This window comes from Semicossyphus pulcher, unplaced genomic scaffold (genome assembly GCF_022749685.1).
Source record: "Semicossyphus pulcher isolate SPU_LCO1_2020_fin unplaced genomic scaffold, fSemPul1.0.p SCAF_4, whole genome shotgun sequence".
NCBI classification, from domain to species: Eukaryota; Metazoa; Chordata; class Actinopteri; order Labriformes; family Labridae; genus Semicossyphus; species Semicossyphus pulcher.
Window position 1 is genome coordinate 32,995,966 of NW_027211715.1, and position 11,837 is coordinate 33,007,802.

The window sequence follows — 11,837 nt, forward strand, 5'->3', positions numbered from 1 at the left end:
CGGAGAGGAAACACGAAGGACGGCAGGATCAAAAGCATCTGGAAGCAAGACAAATATCCACCCAGGCATGGTGTGAAGAAACAGATGAGATGAGAGCGAGAGCTGAGGTGACTTACACTTTAATGTGAAATAAATGTATTTATTCAGATCACGTGGAGCTGCACATAGTGTTGGACTGCTCAGGACGAGGTTGGCGTGACACAGAAGCACACTTCAAAGCCCACAAAGCAGCTTTTTGTTGTAGCTTAAATGTAACAGACGTTTCAGATCACAGCAAGGTTATGTGTGCGACTCGGAGCCTTTGATGTGTGCTGGTTCATTCCTGCTTGTTTCATGTTTCACACTAACGGCATTAAAGTCAGCTGTGAAATATGGAAGAAGTCGGAAACAATAGAGGCAGACCCACCGACGGCCCTGATGTCGCTGTGTAGCCGTGCATATCGGATTTATTTGGACAGACTTTGAAATAAATATCGGCATAAAATTCCTCCACGATGGAGTCCAGAAAGTGTTCAGATACGGTGGTGTGATTGCATGCAAAGATTGAGACATTTTGAGTGTATCCAAGGCTGTTTTTAACTTACATCTACTCTGAAGGAAGAAAGCAGAAAGAAGAGAGTTCTTTGTAAATCATGAGATCATTCAGTGGACGTAAAGTCTGTGACGTCACCCATTGTTTTGGGACTTCCGTTTTAAAGTTTGACAGCCGTTGCTATCTTGGTTTTCTGCAGTTAGAAGCATTTCTGAACAGAGCTGCAGAGGAGCGAGGGGTTAGCAAACGCTAAGTGATCAGCTAATGCTAGTGCTAGCTTGGTTAACAAGGTACATACTGCATTAAAGAAGACTTAAAAAATGATTAAGACCAAAAACTCATTAATTAATGTGAGGTAATAAATCCTCTGAGAAGTAGGCTCATTTTCTCATGGACTTCAATACAATAAGACTAGTGGAGTCGCCCCCTGTTGGCCATCAGATATAATGCAAGTTTAAGGCACTTCCACGTTGGCTACACGAGCCTGCTGGTGAAGTAGGAGGGTTCATGCTAACCCTCACAGGTTCGTGCAGTCACTACGTGCAGCAGTGTGATCCCCCACTGGCTTCCCAACCACAAATAATGGGAATGGTTCTCACTGAAGTATAAAATGATTTTGATCCTGCACTAGAGGAAAGATGATTCTATTTTAAATACTGATGATGGTTAATGCATGCGCTGTACCTGTATTTAAGTCTTGAGCTGCACACTCGTTGTTGCTCTGCAGACTAAAACGCTGAAAGCTTTTGCTTTTATTTGAAGATATAAATGTGTCACTTTATTGTTCTGTACTCCAAACATTTCAATTGATCTGCTTAGCGGTGCTGCAACGACGCTTTCAGTAAGGTTTCAGCCAAATCACAGGTTAACGAAGCAAAACATTTTGTCTGTGGTTTCTGAGGGGTCGGGTCGGGTCTGATCTTCCTGATGTTGTGCAGGGCAAATCAATGTATAGAATAATATCTCCTGCTCTTTGAGTTGTTATGCACATTGGAATTGGGATATGTTTTATTCAAATCAATATATTACACAATATTACAGAACCAGTAGTAATAAACAAGCAGTATAAATGTTCAACCAGGATCTCTTTGTAGCCTTTAGAGTGCAGATTTCCCCACCTTGCAATTTAACATGCACATACACGACATCAGTTAGGGCGCTGAAAGATGCTGCAATATGATGACATTAAAAATGAAAGTACCATTTCATCCTTAAACATGTCAAGGAGTCTGAGAAAGTTCTCTTTAATTCATAAAGGAATGCTCCAGTCACCGAGCGAAACAGTCAGAAAGCATTAAGATACAAGGCGAGCCGACTGGTCTTATTTACAATAGCACTGTGTATTGGCATCAATTACAAAAGGGCCACTTTGAAATCGCACATATTCTTCATCACTGGATTTGTTTGGCTGTGAAGTATAAATCTGTAAATATAACTTTTACAGGTGATCAATCAAACATCAGCAGGAATCAGTAAACTACACAGTTTTATAACAGTGCAACATGTCATTTGTCTTTGCCATCACACGTCAATGTAAGTCAATTTCTTTGTTTTATAGTGCAAAATCATTGAGCGAGTCACGTCAGTTTGTGCTTCTTCTTCATACAACACTTCAGGAAGAAGGTTGTTCTACAGTTTAAAGCCTGATAAATCTCTCCCATCACCAGGGCAGAATTATATAAACGTTTTTAATGTCCATGTGTGTACTTCCACACATTCATAACCAACAAACCAACGTCAGCTAAATTAAATTACAAGAGCAGCCAAAGCATCAAGAGAAGAGTAAGCTGCAGGGTTTTCCAGCGCCCGATGAGTCCCCCTCAGCGATAGAGACACATGCTGGTGTTCTGATACAGGTACATGTAGGCGTCACAAAACAGCCGTTTGGCCACACCTTTCATGTCTCGAGGCACCTGACTGGCCAGCTCGGCGGGGGACATTTGCAAGTACGTGCCGACCTCAGGGCAGGCCTTAACCTCGGGGATGTTGAAGCCGTCTCTCTCTCCTGAACACAACACAACAGATGAGCCAAACAGCACGTGTGTTAACGCTGCACGTACTGAGACGATGCATATAAACAGACCGCTCACCTTGTCTGTCTGCCATGCTGTCGAAGAAGATCCAGTCTTGGCTGTTGGGTCCGTGTTTGATGAAGGACACGTAGTGGCTCGTCTCGATGCAGAGCACAGCAAACAGCTCCAGTTTGTCTCGGGTCAGAGTGTGCGGCGAGCTGCGACTCAAGTAACCCTCAGGGATGTCCAGGTCAGCTGGTTTATGGGACTGGCGATGAGGATGAGAGTGGACCTGGAAAAAACAAATCACGCAGTCTCACGATAATCTGAGGAGAAGGTTTTTATTATTTACTTCATGAGTCACTCATCATTTAATAAGTATTGTAGCGACTAAGATGATAAAGTGCCAATAAGAGGCTAAGTGGGCTCGTTACCGTGAAAAACAATCCAATTGTCCAGATGAGTTTAACTCTTTATCAGGAAGAAGAAGAGATGTTTTATTAATCCCCGAGGGGAAAATCAATGTTTTCACTCTGTGTTCAGAAACATGCTACACACACAAAGGCCCGAAATACACACATGCACAAACAGGATCCCATGGACATGACTTAACGGAGATGTCAGAGTGAGGGGGCTGCACATGCTCGACAGTGCCCAGGAAAGGAACTGACACCTCTCCAGCTACCAGCCCCAATTCCATGCTTGGTCCATACCGGGACTTGAACCGACCACCCTCCGGTTCCAAAGCTAAATCTGACTGAGATACCGTCTACCCAAACTTCCAATCAAACTAATGCCTGGCCCACACTAAAAGATTTTTTAAAATCTTAACAGCTGTTGAAAATGTGAGAGACCCCACACATGACGATATAGAGAGCAACGATATGACCCAAACACCAACAACTCCGAGTCCGACTCTCACAGCTGGAAATCTCACTGAATCTCACACAGTCAAACGGGACTTTAGAGTAAACAAACATGGCGGACGACGGGCAGGAAGAATTGGTGATTGGTGATTAAAATTCAGGAAGAAAAAAGAACAAACTGTGGATGAAGTGGTGGAGACAGCGTGAACATGGGCTGTTACTTTATGCTTCATGTTTGCTTTTGTTGCCATGGCTGCGGTTGTTGCTTCAGCTCGTTTCACAATTGGCTATTGTTTGCCGAGTGTGTGCTCGGCTGTCCTCGGGATTCCCCCCACGCAACAGGATAACAGATTGTTAATATTGAACATGTTTAATATTTATTATTAATGTTTAATTTATTTGAAATCGATGCATCCACAACGTTCACCCAGCATGCATTGCACCCCTCCCTCTGAAAGGAACGGCCCAGCGAGAGACGCTGGAGTGAAATACTGCCGTTGATGACGCATTTTATGTAGTCCAGGGCCCATTGGACACACGGATAGCGTCCTCCAAAGGCACAGAGTGAAAATGCTTCTTTTTTTTTTGGCCATACTGGCATTAGCTCCCCATAATAGCAAGATAGGACTGAGGTTGAAAATCGGCAGACTGGCCCTTTAAGACAGACAAAATGACTCTGCTGTCAAAACGAAGATCACTGTACCTGACTCGAACACGTCCTGCAGAACATTTTGAATCCTGTCTGGCTGAAAACTGGATCTTCAAAACAGTCGGTGCACTCTTCCTGAGCCAAGTTTCCACACAGCATGCACTGCTGAGGACCTGAAGCACACACCGCATGATGCACTCACACTGTCAATTTGCATTAAGTCATGTAAGTCCATGTATTTTGCGTGCACGTGTGTGTGGTTGTGTGTGTGTGTGTGTGTGTGTGTGTGTGTGTGTGTGTTTGTGTGCTCTACAGTACCTTCAGAGAGGAGGTCAGTGACGTCCAGCTCCAGAGAGGGAATGATCTTGTCGAACATTTTGAATTTCTTCCCAAAGCGAGGCATCTGGAGGATGAGGCAGGATGGAGCCTGGAAATATAAGACAATGAAATAATAAAATCATAAAGGCAGAAAACACAGAAATTAACTCTGAGAAGATGTGATGAGAAAACTGTCACGCAGCGCCATCTAGTGGAGAATCGGGGAAAGCATCAGATAAATACAATCCCCGTCCAAGAGAGACATTCAACCTGGAAATATGTTGGTGCTGAAACAAACAGTTGATGAAGAGGCACAAAGATCAACAGAAAATCTTGAGGAGGCCGTAACTGTTTGACAATTGTTGTTGTATTTTGTGCATCTGCCTTCCTCCTTTATTTTTCCTCTTTCAATCTTTTATTTTCTAAGTTGTCTTGTTGCTGTTTTTGTGTTTGTGTTTCTTTTTAAGAGAAAAGAGAGAAGAGCGTTATACAATAAAGTTATCATTGTTATTACAGTATATGAAGAGTCTAAGATAAACCACGTGACCTCACCTCTGCCAGCTTGAGTCCTGCACTGTGAAAGGAATGTTCCAGCAGCTGCTGGACTGTCGGCAGCACCAGGCTGTGGTTCTGGTCCAAGAAAATCTGATAGCAGTAACTGTCCTGCACTTTACTGCCAGCTGAGCTACAGGGGAGAGACATGTGAAACGTTTATTCATAGAATTCCTGCTATGTATCGGCCAACAGGGTTTAGCTGAAGTGATGCAACCGTACAGTTTGAGAAGAGGATCCAGGGCAAGAATGTGGTGCATGATGACAGTGAGGAACTCCTCAGGATCTGAAAGACAACAGCAGTCACTTTGAATTTCAGTATTTTTGATGATAATTTATGGCATTTATGACGAACAGGTACCAAAGGTCTGGAACTTCTGCAGTAGATTGATGTATGACTACAATGTACTCGTTAAGGGCAAATATGCCCGGTGAAAGTGTGTTCATCGAAAGTTCTTTTTTTCTTCTGGCAGGCTCAGATTGTTTTTCAAAGTGTCTTAAAACGTCATGGATTACACTTCAGTTCTGCAAGGTGGAATTACAGTTTTTATGGCAGGTGTCTGGTGGCTTGGATCAGAGCAATGCATCAGCTGTTTCTGGTTAGAAAACACATCTTACTCCTTGACAAAAAGGTCCTCCTCTCTGTAATGTCGTCAGACACTTTAAAAACAATCTGAGCGGAGCGCAGGTTTAGCTCAGTTGGTAGAGCAGGCGCCCCACGTAGAGTGGCGACAGCCCTCGTCTCACTGATCGCAGGCTCGACTCCTGATGTGCCAGTAATTTGGTGCATGTCATCCCCCACTCTCCTCCCCATATTTCCTGTCTATCTTCTGCTATCCTACCTGATAAAGGCAAAAGCCAAAATTAATCTTTCATAAAAAAAAAATTCTGTGGCAAAAACAAGCACTTTTATTGGACGTACTTTGATTGGGCGCATTTGCCCTGAAATATGACTTTGTAGTCGTTACAGCCTCTTCTGCGGCCTTCGGCTTAAGCAATCAACACGTGCAATTTAAAGACTTATTGTACATATCAGTTATTTAGACCACAAAATCACAGAATTCCCCTTTAAACCTACCCTTCTCATCCGTGGTGAAGGAGTGACTGTAGCCGTGGTTCTGCAGCTGTTGCCGCAGCTTCATGATGTGCCGCCCTTCCACAAAGCCCTTTCTGCAAGGACATACAGAAGGTCCAGTAATTAAACATTATTAAACTTCCACTAAAATAATTAAATGTCTTGCAAAATATATAAAAACGCAAACCTGCGAAGGGGGTTCACAATGTCATGGAGCAGTGTGCTCTGAATCTGGGTATCTTGAGGTTTAGTTGATATAAACAGCATAGAGTCCAACACAGAGGAGCAGGAGAACAGGCTGGAAGCACCGACAGAAACAAGAGTTATCACATGATAATGCTGCATGGAGATTGTCTTTTCTTGCTGCTATCAACCGCCTGTGTTGTTTTAATTTTGCTACTGCAAATTTCTTATTGTTTTGTATTCACGATCCAGACCTGAAGAGGGCGGCGTCCATGTAGCAGGAGTTGCAGTGGCCTTGGATCCCCTTCATGCGTCCAATCAGAATCTGGTCAACCTGCTCCGTGCTGACAGGAGGAACCGCCTCCAGCTTCCCTGTATCATACTCCATCTCTCTCTCTGAGGTAGCACACACAGAAATCAATATGTGAACAAATTACACAATTTACATGTTCAGTAGATATTTTGTACAGTGTTCCCAAATGAAGGGAAAAAACCCTTTTTGCCCACATAGTGTTTTTTCCTATAAGTAATCTATTTTCTAAAAACTATTTCAAAACAGTAACATGTGTCTGTTTTATCTGAGCTCACATGTTTATTTTTCAAGAAGATAAATCAACATATTGAAATCAAATATAGGAAAAGATTTGGTGCCCCATCAAAGTACGACGACTAAAGTGCATGTCTTTGAAAGCAGCCACGACTCATCGCCCTCCGCAGTGTCACCAGACTTCATATACAAAAACAGTGTTTTAGCCTGCAAAACAAAGGAGTTTCTGGTCCACCACTGGCTTGATTGTTTTTTTTTTTATGTATTTCGTGTTACACAAATATTGGGATGGATCTTAACGAACCAGTTAAACACTAAAGTCACACAATAACACACACAAACTGACCAATCAAGGCAGCTGTAAACAGGCCACTCCTGTGTGCTGTAAGGTAAAGTGAAGAAAGCAATGACATGGATGATGCCAGTTTAAAAAAGGATTCTGAACAAGGAGTTAGTCAAGACTAAACCTAAATAAATTCATCAATCTTGACCTTACCCGAGTCCTTCAGTATCGGCATCCTCTCACTGTGATTGGCCGATGGGCTCTGAAATCGTGAGTCAGGACGGCAGGAGCTGAGCTTCACAAACAGAGCTCTCCTGGGGGCACATTCGAAGACACGCACACCTTTGAAGGAACCGTCACTCACGCCTTTTTCTTCCTCCTGGACACAGATTTTTACAGACAAATAAAGTTTGTACATTGAAGGTTAAATTAAAGGTAAAACACAAGATAAAAAGGTGACTTTCAAAGGATTAGATCTTCTAGAAACAATCTGGCATGAGAAAGGAGCTTTTTCCCATATAAGATGATGTGTGCCCACAAGTGGTCATATTATATATTTCAATTAGACTTTAATCTGCACAGTAACATGTTGGTGTATTTATTACCAGCTCTAGTCCAGCCATGGTTTCTGGTCGATCAGGTAGATTACCGATCCAGCGGATCATTCCATACAAATTTCCTGAAGTCACAGACACCTCAACCAGAGAGTTCAAGCTCAGATCCAGGTACAGATTGTCAGTGTGATCTTCCAGCGGGGGCATATCAACATCCATGCTCTCTGACTCTACAGTAAAGAATATATGTGGGTCAGATTTATCACACATTTGGTTTATAAGCTTTAAACTTCATCATGCAAAGAGAAGCTCAAACCTGCAGGCAACTCCCCCTTAAAAACAAACTGCAGAGGAACTTCGATTTCGCCCCCTCGCTTTCCATTCTCATCTGTGTCCTGAAAACAGCAACAAAGACAAGTTATGAAATGATTCCAAACTATTCTTACAGAAATGTTTTGAACAGTTACACTAAAAAACTGAAAGGTTACTTACCGTAGAGATCCAAACAACATCTTCTCCGCCCTTTTTCTGCACATCTACCACCATCCCAGGGCAAACTTTGTCATCAATGAAGTAAGTAACTCTATCCCCTATGTTGAGCCCTTCTGTTTCGGGCTGAGGAGAGGACTGAGGGATGGATGGTGACAGGGAGCTGGGAACCACAGGCCTGACTCTGGAGAACGGTGCAAAAATACCACAATTTTTTGGGCAGCAGAAGAGCTTTCTATACTGGTATGACCCATCAGTTTTCCCCTTTCCCTTGTCTTCTCCCTGTGGGGGAGAGAAACATAGCAGCGTTACTAAATGAATGTCACTTACACTCTCAGTTAATATTATATATATATAAAACACAACTCATTGACAGGAGTAAAACCCCATACTTAAAGTAACAATCTCGAAAACTTAATTTAAATAAATGTCTGTCACTATCATTGAATGAGGTAACATGATGGTGACTGAGCCTATGGCCCACTGATGCAAGCCTTAGCGGTGACCAGTTAGTGACGCGTTCTCCATCAGCCAGCAGTGGTTGGTCTGCCAGAGAGGATAGGCGGAGCTAAGTGGCTGCTTTTCCGGGTGTGAGTAAACAGTAATCTACTATGGCTGAATGAACAAAGAAAAGATGGATGACTACAGATACAACTTCAAAATTAAGTTAAAAAAAAGAAAAAAAAGAAACAAACTCGACGCTCAGATGAAGCAAACAGTCTGAAAAGGAAAGCGACCGTCAGCCAGGAAAATCCAGAGTTACAACCATAACAAAGGCAGTCAACAGTGGACGTCTGGTTATCTGGAAGAGCACTCCTAAAATTGCTGTTTATCGCCATAAGGTGCCGCCAACGAGAACGAAACTGAGATCTTCAAGATTATTACTTTGAAGCAACTGTGAGAAACCTTTATTGAGTGTAGATTTTAGCGACACCTGTGGTTCAGGACATCTTATCTCTTAGCTAATCCTGTCCTCTACATACGTGTGTATTCCCTATGTGTGTATCTTCTCTAAAAGTCTCCTCTTGCTTCCTTTTAACTGTCTACAGACCACTCACTTTAAACCTTTGCTGGGAAACCGTAAACAAAGACTTTTTCAATCTTCAATCAATGTTGTGAATCGCTGCATCGGAATCCAAACGGGTGACAGCTGCGACCGACATTAAAATCACTGACTGTCTGGCTTGGTTTTAAGGTCATATAGAGGCATCAGTGTTAAATTAAATATGCTACGTAAGCAGCTAAATAACTCCTCACAGTACATTTAATTGTATGTATAGGAGGCAACCAGAGCAGATAAAACCAAAACTAAATACATGGGCAGATACAAGAAGGAGAAATTAGTATTAAATTGAGTTTAAAGTCCCACCTGCAGTTCAATGCCAAAGAAGGTCGCTGCTAATGGACAGGGATACTCTGGCGATGTCAGTTTTCCAATGTAGCGAATGATGCCTCTGAGCTCCTCTCCTTCTTCGTCCACAGTCACTGCCGTGCCCTCAGAGAGTCCCAGTGCTGTTTGAAGAGCATCTCTCTCTTTGAACCACTTCAGCCTCTCTGTGTCTTTAGACAGGGCATGCAGCAGCCTGGCCTCCTGTTCACTCAGCTTCTCCATACTGCTCACCTCTACATCATGATCTAATACTGAATATGAACCCACAAAGAAGACACACAGCTTGGAGGGAGAAGGAGATATTTTGAGTGTCGATTTATGCCTGAGTTCACTGATGTAGCATATGCAGCCAGCATTGACGTGCGTTTGGTGTTCAGGTTTTCTTGTTAAGATGAAGTACAGGTACTTTGTTGACGCCATGTTGCTCTGGTCAGGAGATGTAGTATAGCAGGATACTGTACAGAAACACACACACACACAGATACAGAAAACACGCTGACAGAGGTATACAGTGTACACACACAGGTGTTACTAAAATGACAACAACCCTGTCATGATTTTTGTATAAAACACTCAAGCTAGCTCATCGACTAGCTTCACACTAAACACACAAACTGCCGTTAGAGCGAGTTACGACATCAAATAGAAATCTTAGCAAACGCTAAGTGCTACGTCAATGGTACGACTTTAATCAGGAATAGTTTCCGAAAGTTTACCATACTCTCTCAAGTATCCGTGATAAATTTAGGGATAGTTAGCCTTACCTTCACTTGTTAAGCAACTTCAGAGTTTGCTTTCTGTTGTATCTTCGCTTGTTTTGGCTAATGTCCAATCCAGCTATTCTTAACTTTCACTTCCCCTTTCGGTTCATTTCAAAGCGGCGTCATCGCCATTAACACAGAAATACGGTTTGAGTTTGTAGACCCATCAAACAACTTATTTACCTTTTCGAAAGATATTAATAATTCTATAAAGCGAAAACTGTTTTATTTTGGAACTCTGTTGTTTTCAAATCACTTGACAGCTAGCAGCAAGTCCACCGAAGGGGCTTTGGTCATTTGAAACCCTCAGTACGGTCTTCCAGACAACCATGTATCAGGCTTACGCCCATGTTACTGTACTCACAGATACAATTATTTAAAAGTTAAACCCCATATTAACGGATGGAAAATTGAACTCAAGCATTTTGCACATCTCTGAAGGGCCTGCCAGACAACAATGCCCGGAAACTTTTTTTCTTCATTTGACTTGTTGATGCCAATAAAGAGTAGGGCCCTCACTCTTTGGAATTCATTTCTTGTATAGCCTACATGTCTTAATATTATGTTATATTATTTCATAATTCATTTTTATTTTTCTGTCGTTTCTTTGCCAACATCAAATTGAAGTAATAAGAAGTATTATTATTAACATAGCATCAACAAGAAATGCAGCTTTGCAAAGTTCTTTGCAAAAAGGAAAATATTGTACATCAGAATCAGGTTTACACATACAAGGAATTTGACTTGGTGTTTAGGTGCAGAAAAATGATCACAGAAGTAGAACGAAAATAAGTAAAAAGGAAAGCTATTAAACAGTGGTACTCCTGCTGTCAGGGACTTTAAATAGAATTTAGATAAAAATACACAATAAGAATAAGATATCAAAAAGCAATTTAAAACAAAATACGTACAACAGGTGTTGTGCATATATGCATGCATCCCATATAAACTTATTGTATAAATAAGAATGAACTAAATAAAATATATATATATAAATTTAGCCTGTAAGACCATACTGAGGTCTTTGCAGGTAACCAAACCTACCTTCTGTGATTGGACGGTACAAATACGTCATCCGTAAGGGCCTGTTTTCGTCGATATTTGATGACGAAACTGTTTCGTTGTAAACATGGAGGAGAGAGAAGCACTGAAGAGGCAAATCGAACTTTTACAAAGTAAGTCTTCTTTGTTCAATGTCGACAGGTTGTTTGGAGGCAGGCGGCTTGAAAAACAGTTTATAGTTGTTGCGCTGTTTATGTCGGAAAGCTGTCACGTTTTCAGGCCCGCGTTTTATATAGTTTAAAAAAAACGACTGTTAACCGTTAGCGTTACATCCAGCTCAAACTGACGTTACCCACAGGTCCAAGAAGATACGTCGGAGCCTTTATTTTATCTTTCAATATGTATTTTATGTGAAAATAAGAACAATACATTTTGAGTAAATACAAATAAGCTGCTGTTTATTATGTCAAAAGGTTAACGGTAAATCCCTGTTCTACTCTCCTGTTCGCTATCATAACAACAAAACTGGTGTGCACGCGAGAAAGCTAAGCTTAGCTTAAAGTTCAATTATAAGGCATAACGGCAACTAGTCAGGTTCTCCAGCATACGTTGTTGTCAACATGC

The 11,837-nt window shown here is 41.8% G+C and overlaps 2 protein-coding genes across 2 annotated transcripts in view; one reads left to right on the plus strand and one right to left on the minus strand.

Annotated features, from left to right (window-relative positions):
• Positions 1 to 1,523: 1,523 nt before the first annotated feature.
• Positions 1,524 to 10,463, minus strand: cyldl (cylindromatosis (turban tumor syndrome), like). Its single transcript, XM_069679893.1, has 15 exons — positions 10,215 to 10,463; positions 9,430 to 9,905; positions 8,064 to 8,342; positions 7,888 to 7,966; positions 7,623 to 7,801; positions 7,231 to 7,396; positions 6,442 to 6,583; positions 6,192 to 6,302; positions 6,008 to 6,099; positions 5,152 to 5,215; positions 4,930 to 5,062; positions 4,378 to 4,486; positions 4,114 to 4,232; positions 2,623 to 2,836; positions 1,524 to 2,537 (listed from the first exon to the last, which is right to left on the minus strand). The coding sequence occupies exons 2-15, from the start codon at positions 9,868 to 9,870 to the stop codon at positions 2,353 to 2,355; spliced, it is 2,313 nt and encodes a 770-aa protein (XP_069535994.1). The 5' UTR covers positions 9,871 to 9,905; positions 10,215 to 10,463; the 3' UTR covers positions 1,524 to 2,352.
• Positions 10,464 to 11,337: 874 nt separating this feature from the next.
• zc3h3 (zinc finger CCCH-type containing 3) overlaps positions 11,338 to 11,837 on the plus strand; it is a 54,603-nt gene continuing 54,103 nt past the window's right edge. The window contains exon 1 of the mRNA XM_069679721.1: positions 11,338 to 11,386. Coding sequence (XP_069535822.1) covers positions 11,341 to 11,386 — 46 coding nt within the window. The 5' untranslated portion in view covers positions 11,338 to 11,340. The remainder of the gene's footprint in view (positions 11,387 to 11,837) is intronic.